The 21,129-nt window shown below is 46.8% G+C and overlaps 1 protein-coding gene across 1 annotated transcript in view; it reads right to left on the bottom strand.

Annotated features, from left to right (window-relative positions):
- Nucleotides 1-9,065: 9,065 nt before the first annotated feature.
- The window catches only part of DDX4 (DEAD-box helicase 4), a 30,519-nt gene continuing 18,455 nt past the window's right edge, over nucleotides 9,066-21,129 (bottom strand). Inside the window, exons 17-27 of the mRNA XM_075266289.1 lie at nucleotides 19,999-20,028; nucleotides 19,412-19,554; nucleotides 18,242-18,394; nucleotides 17,785-17,939; nucleotides 17,470-17,599; nucleotides 15,233-15,399; nucleotides 15,000-15,145; nucleotides 13,378-13,477; nucleotides 12,732-13,008; nucleotides 9,357-9,464; nucleotides 9,066-9,155 (exon numbers count right to left, since the gene is read on the bottom strand). Of these exons, the coding sequence (XP_075122390.1) occupies nucleotides 9,066-9,155; nucleotides 9,357-9,464; nucleotides 12,732-13,008; nucleotides 13,378-13,477; nucleotides 15,000-15,145; nucleotides 15,233-15,399; nucleotides 17,470-17,599; nucleotides 17,785-17,939; nucleotides 18,242-18,394; nucleotides 19,412-19,554; nucleotides 19,999-20,028 (1,499 nt within the window). The remainder of the gene's footprint in view (nucleotides 9,156-9,356; nucleotides 9,465-12,731; nucleotides 13,009-13,377; nucleotides 13,478-14,999; nucleotides 15,146-15,232; nucleotides 15,400-17,469; nucleotides 17,600-17,784; nucleotides 17,940-18,241; nucleotides 18,395-19,411; nucleotides 19,555-19,998; nucleotides 20,029-21,129) is intronic.

The following is a 21,129-nucleotide window of genomic DNA, read 5'->3' as shown; positions in this document are numbered from 1 at the left end:
CTATAGGGGATAATACTGTGTGTAGGGGGCCACTATGGGGACATAATACTGTGTGCAGGGGGCCACTATGGGACATAATGCTGTGTGCAGGGGGCCACTATGGGGACATAATACTGTGTGCAGGGGGCCACTATGGGGACATAATACTGTGTGCAGGGGGCCACTATGGGGCATAATACTGTGTGCAGGAGCCACTATGGGGACATAATACTGTGTGCAGGGTCCACTATGGGACATAATACTGTGTGCGGGGGCCACTATAGGGGATAATACTGTGTGCGGGGGCCACTATGGGACATAATACTGTGTGCAGGGGCCACTATGGGACATAATACTGTGTGCGGGGGCCACTATAGGGGATAATACTGTGTGCGGGGGCCACTATGGGGCATAATACTGTGTGCAGGGGCCACTATGGGACATAATACTGTGTGCGGGGGCCACTATAGGGGATAATACTGTGTGCGGGGGCCACTATGGGACATAATACTGTGTGCAGGGGCCACTATGGGACATAATACTGTGTGCGGGGGCCACTATAGGGGATAATACTGTGTGCGGGGGCCACTATGGGGCATAATACTTTGTGCGGGGGCCACTATGGGACATAATACTGTGTGCAGGGGCCACTATGGGATATAATACTGTGTGCAGGGGCCACTATGGGGCATAATACTGTGTGCAGGGGTCACTATGGGGGATAATACTGTGTGCAGGGGCCACTATGGGACATAATACTGTGTGCAGGGGCCACTATGGGACATAATACTGTGTGCAGGGGCCACTATGGGACATAATACTGTGTGCAGGGGCCACTATGGGACATAATACTGTGTGCAGGGGCCACTATGGGACATAATACTGTGTGCAGGGGCCACTATGGGATATAATACTGTGTGCAGGGGCCACTATGGGGCATAATACTGTGTGCAGGGGTCACTATGGGGGATAATACTGTGTGCAGGGGCCACTATGGGACATAATACTGTGTGCAGGGGCCACTATGGGACATAATACTGTGTGCAGGGGCCACTATGGGACATAATACTGTGTGCAGGGGCCACTATGGGACATAATACTGTGTGCAGGGGCCACTATGGGACATAATACTGTGTGCAGGGGTCACTATTGGACATAATACTGTGTGCAGGGGCCACTATGGGACATAATACTGTGTGCAGGGGCCACTATGGGACATAATACTGTGTGCAGGGGCCACTATGGGGCATAATACTGTGTGCAGGGGCCACTATGGGACATAATACTGTGTGCAGGGGCCACTATGGGACATAATACTGTGTGCAGGGGCCACTATGGGACATAATACTGTGTGCAGGGGTCACTATTGGACATAATACTGTGTGCAGGGGCCACTATGGGACATAATACTGTGTGCAGGGGCCACTATGGGACATAATACTGTGTGCAGGGGCCACTATGGGGCATAATACTGTGTGCAGGGGCCACTATGGGGGATAATACTGTGTGCAGGGGCCTCTATGGGGACATAATACTGTGTGCAGGGGTCACTATGGGGGATAATACTGTGTGCAGGGGCCACTATGGGGACATAATACTGTGTGCAGGGGCCACTATGGGGACATAATACTGTGTGCAGGGGCCACTATGGGGGACATAATACTGTGTGCAGGGGCCACTATGGGGACATAATACTGTGTGCAGGGGTCACTATGGGGGATAATACTGTGTGCAGGGGTCACTATGGGGACATAATACTGTGTGCAGGGGCCACTATGGGGACATTATACTGTGTGCAGGGGCCACTATAGGGGATAATACTGTGTGTAGGGGGCCACTATGGGGACATAATACTGTGTGCAGGGGACACTATAGGGGATAATACTGTGTGCAGGGGCCACTATGGGGACATAATACTGTGTGCAGGGGCCACTATAGGGGATAATACTGTGTGTAGGGGGCCACTATGGGGACATAATACTGTGTGCAGGGGGCCACTATGGGACATAATGCTGTGTGCAGGGGGCCACTATGGGGACATAATACTGTGTGCAGGGGGCCACTATGGGGACATAATACTGTGTGCAGGGGGCCACTATGGGGCATAATACTGTGTGCAGGAGCCACTATGGGGACATAATACTGTGTGCAGGGTCCACTATGGGACATAATACTGTGTGCGGGGGCCACTATAGGGGATAATACTGTGTGCGGGGGCCACTATGGGACATAATACTGTGTGCAGGGGCCACTATGGGACATAATACTGTGTGCGGGGGCCACTATAGGGGATAATACTGTGTGCGGGGGCCACTATGGGGCATAATACTGTGTGCAGGGGCCACTATGGGACATAATACTGTGTGCGGGGGCCACTATAGGGGATAATACTGTGTGCAGGGGCCACTATGGGACATAATACTGTGTGCAGGGGCCACTATGGGACATAATACTGTGTGCGGGGGCCACTATAGGGGATAATACTGTGTGCGGGGGCCACTATGGGACATAATACTGTGTGCAGGGGCCACTATGGGACATAATACTGTGTGCGGGGGCCACTATAGGGGATAATACTGTGTGCAGGGGCCACTATGGGATATAATACTGTGTGCAGGGGCCACTATGGGGCATAATACTGTGTGCAGGGGTCACTATGGGGGATAATACTGTGTGCAGGGGCCACTATGGGACATAATACTGTGTGCAGGGGCCACTATGGGACATAATACTGTGTGCAGGGGCCACTATGGGACATAATACTGTGTGCAGGGGCCACTATGGGACATAATACTGTGTGCAGGGGCCTCTATGGGGACATAATACTGTGTGCAGGGGTCACTATGGGGGATAATACTGTGTGCAGGGGCCACTATGGGGACATAATACTGTGTGCAGGGGCCACTATGGGACATAATACTGTGTGCAGGGGCCACTATGGGACATAATACTGTGTGCAGGGGCCACTATGGGACATAATACTGTGTGCAGGGGCCACTATGGGACATAATACTGTGTGCAGGGGCCACTATGGGACATAATACTGTGTGCAGGGGTCACTATTGGACATAATACTGTGTGCAGGGGCCACTATGGGACATAATACTGTGTGCAGGGGCCACTATGGGGCATAATACTGTGTGCAGGGGCCACTATGGGGGATAATACTGTGTGCAGGGGCCTCTATGGGGACATAATACTGTGTGCAGGGGTCACTATGGGGGATAATACTGTGTGCAGGGGCCACTATGGGGACATAATACTGTGTGCAGGGGCCACTATGGGGACATAATACTGTGTGCAGGGGCCACTATGGGGGACATAATACTGTGTGCAGGGGCCACTATGGGGACATAATACTGTGTGCAGGGGTCACTATGGGGGATAATACTGTGTGCAGGGGTCACTATGGGGACATAATACTGTGTGCAGGGGCCACTATGGGGACATAATACTGTGTGCAGGGGCCACTATGGGACATAATACTGTGTGCAGGGACCACTATGGGGACATAATACTGTGTGCAGGGGTCACTATGGGGACATAATACTGTGTGCAGGGGCCACTATGGGGACATAATACTGTGTGCAGGGGCCACTATGGGGACATAATACTGTGTGCAGGGGCCACTATGGGGACATAATACTGTGTGCAGGGGCCACTATGGGGGATAATACTGTGTGCAGGGGCCACTATGGGACATAATACTGTGTGCAGGGGCCACTATGGGACATAATACTGTGTGCAGGGGCCACTATGGGATATAATACTGTGTGCAGGGGCCACTATGGGGCATAATACTGTGTGCAGGGGTCACTATGGGGGATAATACTGTGTGCAGGGGCCACTATGGGACATAATACTGTGTGCAGGGGTCACTATGGGACATAATACTGTGTGCAGGGGCCACTATGGGACATAATACTGTGTGCAGGGGCCACTATGGGACATAATACTGTGTGCAGGGGCCACTATGGGGCATAATACTGTGTGCAGGGGCCACTATGGGGGATAATACTGTGTGCAGGGGCCTCTATGGGGACATAATACTGTGTGCAGGGGTCACTATGGGGGATAATACTGTGTGCAGGGGCCACTATGGGGACATAATACTGTGTGCAGGGGCCACTATGGGGACATAATACTGTGTGCAGGGGTCACTATGGGGGATAATACTGTGTGCAGGGGCCACTATGGGGACATAATACTGTGTGCAGGGGTCACTATGGGGGATAATACTGTGTGCAGGGGTCACTATGGGGACATAATACTGTGTGCAGGGGCCACTATGGGGACATAATACTGTGTGCAGGGGCCACTATGGGACATAATACTGTGTGCAGGGGCCACTATGGGATCATAATACTGTGTGCAGGGGCCACTATGGGACATAATACTGTGTGCAGGGGCCACTATGGGACATAATACTGTGTGCAGGGGCCACTATGGGACATAATACTGTGTGCAGGGGCCACTATGGGATATAATACTGTGTGCAGGGGCCACTATGGGGCATAATACTGTGTGCAGGGGTCACTATGGGGGATAATACTGTGTGCAGGGGCCACTATGGGGACATAATACTGTGTGCAGGGGCCACTATGGGGACATAATACTGTGTGCAGGGGCCACTATGGGACATAATACTGTGTGCAGGGACCACTATGGGGACATAATACTGTGTGCAGGGACCACTATGGGGACATAATACTGTGTGCAGGGGCCACTATGGGACATAATACTGTGTGCAGGGGCCACTATGGGGCATAATACCATGTGCAGGGGCATGCAGGGGTCTGTCGGGGGGGGGGGGGGGGGGGCTGATATGGTCAAGTGCTTCTAAATCTTCTATGAAAGTTTCAAGGGAACACAATACCAAGCTTTTGACGCCCTGGTACCACAACCTCAGCTCATCTGCACTCCAATTACACCAATAATACACACTAGGCTCCCGTTACCACATTTCCTGGGAATGTCCACTTACACGGAGCTTCTGGCTAGAGGTGAGGGAGTTGACTGGGACTCAGGGTCCATTTACACGGAGGAAAATGGCGCAAGTGGAAAAAAAAGCTAACTATCAAACAATTGAAATCAATAGACTTTTTTCAGCACGGAAAATTCAGCACCATTTTCCTCTGTGTGAATGGCTCCTTTCTATATAAAACGCCCTCCGTTCGATCCCGCCACCTGCTTAATTTACCCCCTAGACAGTTCAGTAAGACGTCCTCCAGGTGGTTCCTCTATTTGTGCACTGCAGCTAAGACCTTAATAGCCCTGTAATGGAAACTAGTAGCCCCCTCACTGAAGCCGCCCCCTTGTGATACAAGACAATCACAATCATCCAGGGCTCTCTGTGGATCTGCAGGGATATCAACCATCATATTGGCTCTGTTGTACTAGTTATAGGAAAACCCTGCATGTGAACATATCCCTACACGGGCCCTTAGTACTGCTGAATTTCCTGACAGGCCCACGTGGCTACATACAGTTGCTGGTCGGGTCTGATCTCAATGTTCTGCTCCATTTATATATCCCCTACATATGATCAGATGGTAAATCCATCACATTATGTACTAAATTGACTTACTATCCAATCGTTCGCTCAGAACGCCTGATCTGACTGGCTGTAAAGATGGACGAAGCCTCCAGGCAAATTCAGTGACATTATACGCCATGCTGCTTTGATGTGTAACATGGTGACTAAATGTGGTTCACCTGTAAAATTTGGAAATGGCAACAAAATTGCATGCAACCAACTGCACATTATAGTTCAGTAATAAAAAAAAAACTTATTAACCTTAATGTAGCTATGCAAACCCCCAGCAGGTCCAAAGACCAATGGTTTACAATCCCAAAAATCCCCCTAGTAAGGCGTCTGTGTACACAAGATGGCCAGAATAAGCACAACAATGGCCAATGTATACAGCCCCGGCTTTAGACAAGGAGTGTGCCTGTGTACTGCAGCAGGTCAGTAAATGCAGGTTTAAAGAAAAAATCCCTCCTATATCCATCTGAAGAGACTGCAGGTCAGATAACAAGATTACACTTGTGTAGGGAAGGAATGCACAGAGGGAGAGGGACATATAGTGTGATGCTGGCACTAAACAGGAGCTTTCCATCACAACCAAAGTACCATGTTTGTCTCAGAGCACGGTGCACTATACATGTCCTGCAGGGTGCTGAGCGTTAGAGAGCAGATTCTCCTCTACTTACCATGTATACCAGTTTTTCCTCAAAGTGGACGATAACGCCCCCTTGTGGGCGCTGGAGGCCTATAGGGGGGCAGTAAAGGGCACAGAGAAGATTGGGGGGCGTTGAAGCGGTTTAGGGGGGCGATGGCTAATTTAAAGGGGTGGTATAACAATGATTCTATCTATACTGCTTGTTAATGTGGATTTAAGACTTTTCCTAAATACATTGCTTCAGCAATACTGCTTTGTTCGTCCACTATTTTACTTTATTCACTTCATTATGGACACTAGCACCTGGCCCCCTGCTCATTGCTGAGGGAGCCACATGACGTAGCCCCCTACTGTGTGTGGGGGGGGCTGAGTGTCCGGAGCCAGCCTGTGTCTGCACCACACATACACATCACCTAGCTCCCTGCTGTGAGATAGAGGGGGGGGGGAGGGTGGAATAAGTGCTGCTTTCTTATATAAAGCAGTCTAAATCCTACTGGGCTAAAGGACCTGGTCTCTCTGTTCACTAGGATAAAGCTTTATTATATAGAGCAGGCTGCTAGTGGGCAGAGGAGCCAGGTCCTTTAGGAAACTCCGTACAAGGTAAATCCAAGTCTACAGGACCTTTTGATGACATCACAGGCCCTTCAGTCATCCCATAGGATCACGCTATGTGGTGGGCGGGGCTACACGCTAATTTTGGGGCGGGGCTAATTGACGCGAGCAAACAGGAAGAAAGAAGATTTTTAGGCAGCTTAGAAGGCAGATCAAGCTTCATGAGGCTACCCCTTTAAAATAGTTTTTTTGCTTTTAACACGCTAGAAAATAATTCTCGAAGTGGGCGGTAGACAAAATAAGTTTGAGAACCTCTGATGTATACGCACCAACAAAGCAAGCTAGATAAAACTTGCAGCGGGGCGGGGGGGGGGATGATAAAAACTGGAAAAAAAAAAAAAACACTGTCCAGATAGGATTACACCTCATGTATACACTGAGCTATGGATTTATGTAAAGGTTGTTAAAAGATTGGGAACGCGTTATCAGTTGCCAGTATAGTCGACTCCTCCAGAGATACAGACATTTGAGATGTACAGTAAGAGGCTGCAGGGGGATGATACATTTATGCCTCAGGTATGGTCATGAGAGCAGGAGGACGGTCACTCAGACTACTTACTGATCACTATAGGTAGTAGTGGTGTCAAGGTTGTGACCACTGGAAGGAGAAGGGCTCATGGTCATATCCAGTACAACAAACATATGGGAGTCAGGATTACATTGAACACTGGAAAAATCTCTAAGTCACTACAATTGACTTTAACCCTTTCCCGACATCCGCCATACTAGTACGGCGCATGTCAGGTGTTAAACTATGGCGGCCACCATAGCCACCTCGCACCAATCGGAGGCATTAACCCCTCCGGCGCCGCGGTCAAAGGCACCATTTTCCCAGCGGCACATGGGCGCCGCCATTTTGCTGGTGATCGCCTGGGCCTGGAGCAAGCTCCAGGGCCGACATCACATTTCCATGACAGCCGGGTGCCCGGCCGGTCTGCAATCTCTTTCTTTTGCAGGTTGGTCTATGCAGCCTGCAAAAGAAATGATTTTTTGCAATGCATTAGCATTGTAACGCATTGCATTAGTGATCAGACCCCCTGAGGTTCAAGACCCCCTAGGGGGTCTAATAAATGCAAAAAAGATAAAAAAAAAAAAAAAAGTATTAAAAATTCTAATCACCCCCCTTTCCCTAGAACACATATAAAAGTAGTTAAATACTGTGACACACATACATGTTAGGTTTCCCTGTGTCTGAAATCGCCCGCTCTACAAAGCTATAAAAATATTTTTCCTGTTCGATAAACGTCGTAGAGGGAAAAATAGTCGAAAGTGCCAAACCGCCGTTTTTCACTGTTTTGATTCTGATAAAAATTTGAATAAAAAGTGATCAAAGCAATAACATTTCCCGAAAATGGTAGAAATAAAAAGTACACCCGGCCCCGCAAAAAAAGACTCCCTATGCTTCCCCGTACACGCACGTATAAAAAAGTTACGGCTGTCGGAATATGGCGACTTTTAGAAAAACATTTTTTAACACAGTTTTGGATTTTTCCAAGGGGTTAAAATGTAAATAAAACCATATAAATTTGGTATCCCCGGAATCGTACCGAAACACAATACAGGGGACATGTCATTTTGGCTGCACAGTGAACGCCATAAAACCGAAGCCTGTAAGAAAGTCGCAGAAATGCACTTTTTCTTCAAATCCACCCCATTCTGAATTTTTTCTCCAGCTTTCCAGTACATTATATAGAATAAATAATGGCGGCATCATGAAGAAAAATTTGTTCCTGCAAAGATCAAGACCTCATATGGCTCTGGGAGCGGAGAAATAAAAAAGTTATGGGGTTTAGATGGAGGGGAGTCAAAAACGAAAATCAAAAAATGCCATCGGCGGGAAGGGGTTAAGGTTTGAGGTTTTATTTTGCTGAATTTTGTTCATGATGGACCTGGAGGTTTCAGATCGATTTTCAATCCTTGGTCATGTGATCAGAACCGGTACACCTCGCAGGGGGACAGGACATTATCTTATAAAGCTGGACCCTCCCTTTACATATATGTTGTGATCAGAGACGGCTTCTTCATGTGACGATATATTTCCTTATCCATCATAAGAATAAATCCCACAACAATCTGAACACACAAGTAGGTAAAGAAAAAAAAACTTTAATGTTGCGCTCAGTAGTTTCCAGAGCCGCCATTTACAAAACAAAAACAGAAACAAACATTTCCCAAACAAGTAAATTACCTTAAATACCTGGAAACAAAAAAGTTCCTTTTTACAAACATAAAACATATTGTATAATGGAAAACTGAACGTGCTGATGCGTCGTGTCCTCCTCGGAGCTCTCACTAGCCCCAATCTTCCTCCTCCTCTGCCTGAGCCGCAGGACGTGTAATACTGGGGGTGCTGCTGCTGTCGTCCTCCTGAAATCCGCCCCTCTAGAGGCAAAAAGGAAGGAAGTACACGATTAGATATATGGCAGGGAAAACAGGGCAACAAATTGTGTCGCAGGTTTTCATTCTCAAGTGTCTCTCAAATAAGTTTGGTTTCCCTAACAATTAAACATGGGGTATTATATGGAGGAAAGGAGAAGGATCCCCTCCCCCCCCTTTATATCAGAATTGTACAGGACACGTTACCTTTCTGTTGTCTACTGAAGCAAAATTGCTTGAGTTAGAACTATAGCTCTGCATGCCGTGGGCGCTGAATGCAATCTCTTCAAGCCATGGAGGCACCTCCTGGCGAGCCTGAGGGGGCAAAATACAGGATTGGGGGAAAATTAGCAAACATTGAAAATGCAGATCTGTTTAATAACATCAACCTTGTTCACACACAAGTGCTGTAAAACTTGTAGCCCATAGAGGTCGTGCTACATTCGACTGAAACCCGCCTATGTATTACAATGGGAGACAGTAATGTGGCCAAGAAAATAAGCTTGTTCCACCAGTGTGTGGAATCTGGCTCTGCCCAATAAACGCAGAATACAATGACAGTATTCCATAAAATCCTATGTGTGAATACGGCAAGAGAGGAGTATGAAATTTGCAATGCAAAAACAATGTCAATTTGTGCAAGTAAGCCATTTTTACAACAGGCCCTCCAGGAATAAATAGCAAGTTAACCCCTTAGCGACCCTTGACGTAACTGTACGTCATGGGTCGCATGGGGATGTATAGAGCGAGCTCACACGCTGAGCTCGCTCCATACACGGCAGATGCCGGCTGTATAATACAGCCAGGACCTGCCACTAACAGCAGCGGTCGGTGCCCGAGCCGATCGCTGCTGTTAACCCTTTACACACTGCGGTCAAACGTGACCGCAGTGTGTAAACGGCGCCGGCGGCATGGGCGCCGCCATGTTTCGCCGATCGCCGCCCTCCTGAACGTCACAAGAGGGCGGTGATCGGTTGCTATGACAGCCGGAAGTCTATTGAAGGCTTCCAGGCTTGTCTCTGCACTAGATCTATTAGGCGATGCCAGAGGCAGCCTCTAATAGAAGTGCTGCGATTCTGCTATTCACTGCAGTACTGTAGTATTGCAGTGAATAGTATGAGCGATCAGACTCCCTAGGTTTCAAGGTACCTAAGGAGTCTGATCATAAATGTAACAGAAGAAAAGAAAAAGTTTTTAAAAGTATTAAAAAAATAAAAAAAATATAAAAGTTCAAATCACCCCCCTTTCCCTAGATCAGCTATAAAAGTAATTAAAGAACATTAAACATAAACATATTAGGTATCCCTGCGCTCCAAAATGCCCGAACTATTAGAATATTAAAACATTTATCCCGTACTGCGAACGGCGTAGCGGCAAAAAAAAATAAAAACAGCCAAAAAGCGTTTTTTTCAACACTTTGCCTCCTATAAAAAATTGAATAAAAAGTGATCAAACCATCGGATCTTTCCCCAAATGGTATCAATAGAAACGTCATCTTGTCCCGCATAAAAAGACACCACAACCAGCTCCATACATGGAAATATGAAAAAGTTACAGGTGTTAGAACATGATGACACAAATTTTTTTTTCTATTTTGCAAAGTTTATCATTTTTTTAAAAGTATCAAAAAATTTCAAATACTATATAAATTTGGTATCACCGCGTTCGTACTGACACGTAGAACACAGGTAACATGTCATTTGTACCAAACAGTGAATGCTGTAAAAATTAAACCCATAAGAAAATGGCACAAATGCATTTTTTCTCCAATTTCACCTTGTTCTGAATTTTTTTCCAGCTTCCCAGTACATTGCACAGCATATTGAATGATGCCATTACAAAGTACAATTTGTCCCGCAAACAATAAGCTATCATGTGACTCTGTGAACTGAAAAATGAAAAAGTTATGGCTCTTGAAATGTGAGGAGGGAAAAACGAAAATGCGAAACCAAAAAATGGCCTGGTCCTTAAGGGGTTGTCCAGGTCATTTTCAATGATAAAGTATCCTGATGGTTAGGAAATCAGTAAGTTCAGTGAGTAAGCAGCACCTAGGACCCCCACTGATCAGCTGTTTGATGAGGTCACAGAGCTCGTGCCATGTCCTCCTCACTGTGGGTGTTCGAGGTGATTTACTGAGGCCTCGGCATTTACTGACGGGAATCTTTTTACTATTTATCTGTTGCACTTTCCTAGCACAGAGACTCTGAAATAGTCCCAATAGTATCCCTTCTATTAGTTATCTCCATTATATATATATATATAGATATATATATTTATTTATTTATTATAAACCTTTACACCCTTTGGGCCCTTCAGGGATTATTTTAATTTTTGGGCTTTGTGAGTTTTTACATGTATTACCATATATACTAGAGTATAAGCCGACCAGAATATAAGCCGAAGCCTCTTAATTTTACCACAAAAAAACTGGGAAAACTTATTGACTCGAGTATAAGCCAAGGGGGTGGAGGGGGTGAATGCAGCAGCTACTGGAAATTTCAGAAATTAAAATGGTTGTATTTTTTGGGTGCAGTAGTTGCTGGGGAAGGGGAGGGGGTGTTTAGGTTGTCTGTCTGCCCCTTCCCTGAGCTTGAGGACTGAGTCCCCCCCCCCCCCCCACACACACACTTGGAACTCAGCCTGGCTGAATATAGCGTATCTGCAGTGCTCCTATTAACCCCTTCCTGACAGAACAGGAGCACTGCAGATGCCCTATATTCAGTAGACCGGGCACTGTCAGACACAGGGAGACCTAATGTGTATGTGTCTCACAGTAATTTTCTACTTTTATATGTATTCTAGGGAAAGGAGAGATTTACAACTTTTATTTTATTATATTTTTTTAAAGCTTTTTTTTCACTATTTTATGGGGGATTCTACATTACTATTGCGGATGGTCATAGACTCCCCCCCCCCCCCCCCATTTTTTATGCTTGACTTGAGTATAAGTCGAGGGGTACTTTCAGCACAAGAACTGTGCTGAAAAACTTGGCTTATACTCGAGTATATACAGTAAGTTTGATTCCATCATTTGTAATTATTACTGAGCGATTATGCAAAAAATAACAAAAACCGAATATATAGCCTAACCAATGTGATTTTGTTCAGATCTGTTATTTCAGACCAAACACAGCCAGGACAAGCCAAACCTGGTATTGTACTTGGAGGCCCAAGTGAGGTGATCAAACTAATAACTTGCTTCTCCAGCGCGACTCCCTGGTGTCTTTGGCACTTTTGCCTGACGTCAGGGGCCGCTATGGCCTGTGATTGAGTCTCAGCGTCACGTGGCAACGAACCAATAATTGCAATAGAAGCAAAGACACTGATGAGTCTCGCCAAAGCCGAGGGGAGGAGTAACATTTTGTCTGTCCCCCTTTCCTAGGCCTCCACTTATTACAATCAGGGGTCTGAGGTGACCCCAGAGTATAACAGCAGACACGGCAGTCTGAACGAAATCTTGCGAGGTTTTCCCAACACTTACTCATACTTTGAAAGGGACGCGACGTAAATCGCCATAAATCGTAATGGAGGTAAATCGCCCTAATGATTCACCGCTACACAACTTGTCTCTCGGCCACTTACATCGGTTAAGACTTTCACCAGCGCACGGGCCACTCTCTGCTCATCATCTCCTCTCCTGTCAAAAAAGGAAATGGCTTTTCCAGTGTTGCCGCAGCGGCCAGTACGGCCAATTCTGTGAACATATTCATCGATATCCCCCGGGATATCAAAATTTATAACGTGGAGAACGTTCTCAATGTCCAATCCTCTGGCGGCAACGGAAGTGGCGACAATGACAGGACAGTGGCCGCTACGGAAATCTCGCAGCGCTTGCTCTCGCTCTCTCTGTTCTCTGTCCCTAGAATTAGAAATGTCACAAAAGGATGTTACAATGAAAACGTTATAGGAGTCAAATATGTTTAAGACTTTACATTGTGCGGGGCTTTGGGGTGAAGCGACCAGATGCAACAGTGCAAGTAGCAATCCAAGGCATGTAGCGCCCCCTGCAGGTGGTAGGGCCAACACTTTATATACCTTGTGTCAGCCCGGGCCCTATACCAATGGTTCTGTGTCCAAGTGAAGAAACATCTAGTCAATATCTCAAGTAACTCCACTGACTATAACTGCAAATGTAAAAACCTGGGCCAGAGCGATTTCTAAAATCTGGACACCATTTAAATCCACGACTATTTTCTCAATGCAAATTTTTTTTAAAAACCACACTTACCCGTGAATACTCGTAGACGGTATTTTTTCCAGGCAAAGAACGGTCGCAATGAAATCAGCCTTCTTTTTGGTTTTCACAAAAACCATTGTGCGCTCGTGACCTTCAAAAAAAATGAGCAATAATGGTAAATGAATAACCCAGAGACACTTGTAATGACTACATAGCAACAAGAAAGCAGAGATCCCGAGGGGGGCTGGCGAACGAGCTGGACCGGAGCTGGTGCACGTCCCTTCCCATCAGGGCACAAGTATGTCATGAGCAACAATAGCAATAAACAGTTCCCAGTAACAACAGGACGATGTGGTTTATAGAGATCAGTGATGTCAATGGGGATCAGAGCCTGACAGGTACAGGCTAGGTCTCATGACGGCCTCTTGTCCTATATAAATGTGTAAGTTTTTGTGTTTGGATGTTTGTTCCTCAATTACGCAAAAACAGCTGCACGGATTGGCTTTCAATATGCCACATAGATTGTAACCTGGATTAGAACATAAGCTACTTATTATCCCAGTAAATGACCTGACTTCATGGCCGCTATGCACGAATTTATGTTTACGCTACAGGACCCTTGATGACGTCATCAAAGGTCCATGAGACGTTCTCTGATAGGATCACGCTATAAAAGGATTGACTCGGACAGTGTGCAAGCCACTGAAAATGGAGTCTAATGGAAGGTCAGGAGAGAACAAGCAAGCTGTGTGTGCGCAAAAACAAGTATATTGGGTAAAACGTTTGTATGCGTAAAACAGGAGGAATGTGGTGTTCGGGCTCTGATGGGGGAGGAGGCAGAACTGTGTCAGATTTCTAACACAGAAGCTGCTCGGACACTCACACAAGGAAACCCCTGTAATCCAAATTGCCAGATGTAGCAGAGCTGAGGCTGCACAGCACGGTCTGGTCTCCTCTCCATAGGGATGTACATACAGCTGGGTCTGCTGCGCATATGCACAGATGTAACAGAGCAGAGACGTGGACACAGGCGGATCATCACCAACTGCATTTCCCTAAATATAAGCAGCTCATTGCCAGAAACAACTGTTGAAGTCGTGGGCAGAAGCTAGAAGGTGCCAAGTGCAGATACAACACTGAGGTTTTAGGAAGTGCATCCAATCAGGTGCCTCTGCTTCTGAATGGCCTGAATACGCAGCAATTCACAGTAAACCGCATGTACTTGTGGTAGAAAGTGTGCAATCTGAATTATGGAGAACTACATCTAAGTCCACAGCTGGTGGGTTAAACGTACCCGACTTCCTCCGGTGGTTTCTTCCTACTATACCCAGGCTTCTGGCCTGGTTTCTAACCCCAAGTCGCAAGACCAGAAGCAGCCCCTGGGTTGCTCTGCCCTTTCCCTGCTCTCCCGATTTCATGGGCATTTCCCTGTACTATGGGGGCTAGCGTTACTATAATATACCTGAGAAATCAGAAGGGGAAAGAACAGAACGACCCAACGGCTTCAGCCTAGTCCCATCCTTGGGTCAAGTAATGTGAACTAAGCCAAAACACACAGGTCCAGAATGAAGAAACTGCTGGAGTAAGTCAGGTCAGATTAATTCCCTGGACAATCCCTTTAGTTATTAGGAGTAGGGATGTAGTAGAGCATAAAAGATCAATGCGATCCCTACCAATGTGTTGCAGGATTTCCAGCAATTTATCCCTCTTTCCATATTCATCAACTTCTATAATCTGCTGCTCGACGTCACTGCAGGCTCCACCCACTTGTCCGACCACCACAAATAGGTAATCTGGCTTTAAAATCTCCCTAGCAAGACTATAAAAGAGAAAGAAAAATAAATCAGGATTCTGCTAAACACAACCGCACTTCTCCTGGAGCCGGGCACTACGGGGCTGGTCTTACTTTTGTATGGGCACAGGGAAGGTGGCGCTGAACATGAGGGTTTGTCTTTCTTCTCTGCTTGGCATTCCTGGACTGTTCAACAGTTTCCTGACGTCCTCCATAAAGCCCATGTCTAACATACGATCGGCTTCATCCAGGACAAAGTATTTCACTTTGCTCAAACCGATCTAAAGATAAATGAGAATTAGAGTACGGGCATTATACAGGCAGGTCCTGCACGGAGTACGGGCATTATACAGGCAGGTCCTGCACGGAGTACGGGCATTATACAGGCAGGTCCTGAACAGAGTACGGGCATTATACAGGCAGGTCCTGCACGGAGTACGGGCATTATACAGGCAGGTCCTGCACAGAGTACGGGAATTATACAGGCAGGTCCTGCACAGAGTACGGGAATTATACAGGCAGGTCCTGCACAGAGTACGGGCATTATACAGGCAGGTCCTGCACGGAGTACGGGCATTATACAGGCAGGTCCTGAACAGAGTACGGGCATTATACAGGCAGGTCCTGCACGGAGTACGGGCATTATACAGGCAGGTCCTGCACAGAGTACGGGAATTATACAGGCAGGTCCTGCACAGAGTACGGGCATTATACAGGCAGGTCCTGCACGGAGTACGGGCATTATACAGGCAGGTCCTGAACAGAGTACGGGCATTATACAGGCAGGTCCTGCACAGAGTACGGGAATTATACAGGCAGGTCCTGCACAGAGTACGGGCATTATACAGGCAGGTCCTGCACGGAGTACGGGCATTATACAGGCAGGTCCTGCACGGAGTACGGGCATTATACAGGCAGGTCCTGCACAGAGTACGGGCATTATACAGGCAGGTCCTGCACAGAGTACGGGAATTATACAGGCAGGTCCTGCACGGAGTACGGGCATTATACAGGCAGGTCCTGCACAGAGTACGGGCATTATACAGGCAGGTCCTGCACAGAGTACGGGCATTATACAGGCAGGTCCTGCACGGAGTACAGGCATTATACAGGCAGGTCCTGCACAGAGTACGGGCGTTACACAGGTAGGTCCTGCACGGAGTACGGGATTATACAGGTAGGTCCTGCACAGAGTACGGGCATTATACAGGCAGGTCCTGCACGGAGTACAGGCATTATACAGGCAGGTCCTGCACAGAGTACGGGCATTATACAGGTAGGTCCTGCACAGAGTACGGGCGTTACACAGGTAGGTCCTGCACGGAGTACGGGATTATACAGGTAGGTCCTGCACAGAGTACAGGCATTATACAGGTAGGTCCTGCACGGAGTACAGGCATTATACAGGTAGGTCCTGCACAGAGTACAGGCATTATACAGGCAGGTCCTGCACGGAGTACAGACATTATACAGGTAGGTCCTGCACAGAGTACAGGCATTATACAGGCAGGTCCTGAGCGGAGTACAGGCATTATACAGTCAGGTCCTGCACAGAGTACAGGCATTATACAGGCAGGTCCTGCACGGAGTACAGACATTATACAGGTAGGTCCTGCACAGAGTACAGGCATTATACAGGCAGGTCCTGAGCGGAGTACAGGCATTATACAGTCAGGTCCTGCACAGAGTACGGGCATTATACAGGTAGGTCCTGTACAGAGTACGGGCATTACACAGGTAGGTCCTGCACGGAATACAGGCATTATACAGGTAGGTCCTGCACAGAGTACAGGCATTATACAGGCAGGTCCTGCACGGAGTACGGGCATTATACAGGTAGGTCCTGCACAGAGTACAGGCATTATACAGGTAGGTCCTGCACAGAGTACAGGCATTATACAGGTAGGTCATGCACGGAGTACGGGCGTTACACAGGTAGGTCCTGCACAGAGTAAGAGCATTATACAGGCAGGTCCCGCACAGAGTACTTTTCTCATGGATTCCGTACAAAACTGGAGGAAACCCACTGACACCTCGCAGACCCCATTATAGCCTATGGGGTATATGCAGGTAACCGCTGTTACATCAGATGGGCTTTCTGTCAAACCCACAGTGGATATGAATGACATGAGTGGGAATCTAAAGCAAGACTAAAATAGTCTGACTTCTTGGTTTCACCTGTGTGTTTAATACATACATGTGATCAGTCTGCTGTAAATGAGGTGACTGCTGCAAATAAACCTCCTATAGAAAACGAAGCCAATAGACAAGGAGGAGCTCAGCATAGGGTATCAGATTGGAAGGGGTCTTCAACCTCCAAAAAGCAGGAGAGTTATCCAGCCTGAACGTACCTTCTCCTTGCCAACAATATCCAGTAAGCGTCCAGGCGTAGCGCAGAGAATGTTACAGCCTTGAAATATTTGGCGTAACGAATGTGATGTCTGCGTTCCTCCATAGATCACAACCGGACGTACAACTGTTCTGTATTGGGGAGGGGGGAAGTAAAAATGAGATTTTATCCTCAACTTCTGAGAATGTCACAGTGTCCAAGTTCTCGACTTTACCACAGAGAGGAGAGCAATAAACCACCATGACACAAAAACCACCACCACTCTTGTGACTCTCAGTTGCTACATTTCAGACAATTTATTTTTTGTTCTACATACCCGTATGCAAACTTGCGAGCATCCAGGTAAATCTGATTGATCAGCTCTCTGGTCGGTGCCACAATGATCGCTTCTGGTTCCTGAATATCTTTAAACTGACTCGCTGCAATTCCATTTTTCATCATATGAGACAAAATGGGCAAAAGAAAAGCCGCCTGGAAGAATAAAGATTATTACAAATACGTCCGGTTGGAGTGTGATCAGCTATTATAGGCTTGCCTCACACGGGTGTATTTGATCTGTAAAATACAGATGTCTGGACTGAACACTGAGCCAGGGCCTGGACTCCGAGTATCACTATAACCTATAGGAGTCTTCGTATGGGATAGCGCCAACCAACCCCCCCCCCCCCCCCCCTACCCAACCAACTTGCCCCTTAGAAGCCAGTACCTGCATAGTAACCCCACACACACAGACCCCAGCCCACAACCATCATAGACCACCAATGTGTACTTACGGTTTTCCCAGATCCAGTCTGGGCACAAGCCATCAAGTCACGGCCCGCCAGTATAATAGGGATGCTGTGCTTCTGAATTGGGGTCAGCTTCACATAACCCGCCTTATAAACATTTTTTGTTAGGGTGTCGCTAAGATCGGCTTCTTCAAAGGACTGAAGAGAAAAGTCATGTAAATTTATAGGAAAAAATCATATACCTTAAGCACCGAAACAGCAAGGCCAAACCAATTTTTAGCATCACAATAACATTCTAAAATCTCGCACATCCGCAGTAGCGCTCCCTCCCGAGCGCACTGCACACGCTCCGGCACCATTTTCCTTTAGCTCAGTTCCCCTGAGAACAAGATTTTAATCGAAACCAGCTGGGAAGACAGACGCTGGAGGCACAAGCAAGAGAGGTGGGCGTACATAAGGGATGACCTTAGGGGGTGCACGGTGGAACTAATTACCATATCCGTTTTAACGGTAATTAATAAAAAAAAGGGGGGGCCTCTTCTGTAAAATGATTAGCAGCCTTTTTTAAGGCTATTCAGGCAAGTTTTTCTCAAATTACAAAAATCTAATGATAGAGCCCCTTTAAATTAGGCTTCCCCCTTACTTATATCCTATTTTCCCAGGGGATTTTACACAGTGACCGTCATGAATATAATTATCCATCAGTAGTAATTTGCAGGGGTTGTTTAATGCCAGATATTAATTGGTCTATTAACAGACAATAGATCAGGCATCAATAGAGGAGATAGGTGGAGGTGTAACATTTGGGCACCCCTATGAATCTGCAGAGGAATGAGTTGACAGCAAACAAAGCAGTGGTCAGGTCAATAAATGGGCTGATCTGTAAAGCACATACTAAAGTACACATAGCCGCATATTACAGATGTCGTCAGACGGGGCCATACACAGTAGTGACCAGGCCAGTGAATGGTCCGAGCATCAACGCACATCATGGCCACTACACTATATGGAGCCGTCAGCTTATTGCAGATGTCAGCAGACTTAGGGGACGCGGGGGGTCAGACCTGTCACCGATCTGATATTGATGACATGTCCTAAGAACAGGCCGTATCTGGTTTTGGACAAATCCATTAAAGTTAAAATGGAAAGTTGTAAAAAAAAAAAAAAAATAATAATAAAAATAGACAAAAAGGACCAACTAAGAAACGTACTGACCGATATGGCGAGGGGCGCATTTACTCCAGATACATCGACGAGGATTTCATCATATTTATCGAAGTTAATGCCAGTTTGGTAATGCCTGAAGATATCGTCTTCGGAGTCAGGGGGTGGAGGGGGAACGTAGGTCACTTTGGGTCCTGAAAAGAAAAACATTACTAACTAGAACTAGTAGGGACAGACAACACTAGAGCCTTTTACCATAGTCCGCCCTGTAACAAGCAGCGGCTCCTGCGATTCTGGTGTATTATATCTGTAGCCCCCCTCAGGTACCAGACTAATATAGGCAGCCACGACTGCTGACAGCCATCAATGGTCTCATTGTTACAGCATAAAAGACAAAACAAGGAAAACTTCTCAATTGTTTTTTTTTTTTCCCCAAACCATTATGAACTTTTAGCTATGGAGGGATGTAAAAGAGATGGAGGTGGTGAAAGGTCCTCTTGTAATATTACCATTCTGTACACTGTGTCGGGAAAAATAGATTTATTGCATTTAAAAGAAATCATTAACATTTTGGGGTCACTTTCCTATCACTGGATTTGGTGAACAAAAACCTATTGCAATAATATAACAAAACTCACCAGTATCGGCCCTGCCAAGGTCATCTTGTCCTGTAGATACAAAGTTGTACAATTTGTTACAACAAAAAGCACAAGTAATACTAACGGAGCGGACATCACAGCATGAAAATAATGTAACTATTAAAGACAAAAAAAATTCCTAGAAAAATGGACATGTGCGGTTCTGTGACACTGCTCGGAAACAAAGGGGGTATTGGTGAGCTTAAAGGAAAGGTCATCAGATAGGTTACGTAGCTTTATCACCTCTCGTGAACCGCTGCCTCTGTTGCTGAGAGGTCGCTGTTTTTGTCAATCTGCAAATGCAGACCTAGGCCACCTGGTTCATGTAGTCCCCCCTTTATATTATCACCATTGTATCTCAGGATAGTCATGCATCTATCTCAGGCATTTCCCAACTTATATCTGCTGGACGTTTGCTTCAATAGCAGCGGCCTCATTGCTCCAAAGAGCTCATATTGACAAAAAACAAAGGAGGCAGCAAATCACAAGGAGGAAACTGATTCAGGTGACACTAATCTATGTATCTGCAGGGCTGGGGTGATATACTGGTTCTGGTGACAGTAACCTATCTATCAGCAGGACTGGGGCGATATGCTGGGTCTGGAGACAGTAACCTATCTATCTGCAGGGCTGGAGTGATATGCTGGGTCTGGTGACAGTAACCTATCTATCTGCAGGGCTGGGGTGATATGCTGGTTCTGGTGACACTAACCTATCTATCAGCAGGACTGGGGTGATATGCTGGGTCTGGTGACAGTAATCTATCTATCTGCAGGGCTGGGGTGATATGCTGGGTCTGGTGACAGTAACCTATCTATCTGCAGGGCTGGGGTGATATGCTGGGTCTGGTGACAGTAACCTATCTATCTGCAGGGCTGGGGTGATATACTGGTTCTGGTGACACTAACCTATCTATCAGCAGGACTGGGGCGATATGCTGGGTCTGGTGACACTAACCTATCTATCTGCAGGGCTGGGGTGATATGCTTGGTCTGGTGACACTAACCTATCTATCAGCAGGACTGGGGCGATATGCTGGGTCTGGTGACACTAACCTATCTATCTGCAGGGCTGGGGTGATATGCTGGTTCTGGTGACACTAACCTATCTATCTGCAGGGCTGGAGTGATA

The sequence above is a fragment of the Leptodactylus fuscus genome, chromosome 1, assembly GCF_031893055.1.
Source record: "Leptodactylus fuscus isolate aLepFus1 chromosome 1, aLepFus1.hap2, whole genome shotgun sequence".
In the NCBI taxonomy this organism is placed as follows: Eukaryota; Metazoa; Chordata; class Amphibia; order Anura; family Leptodactylidae; genus Leptodactylus; species Leptodactylus fuscus.
This window is presented reverse-complemented; position numbering and strand designations above follow the sequence as displayed.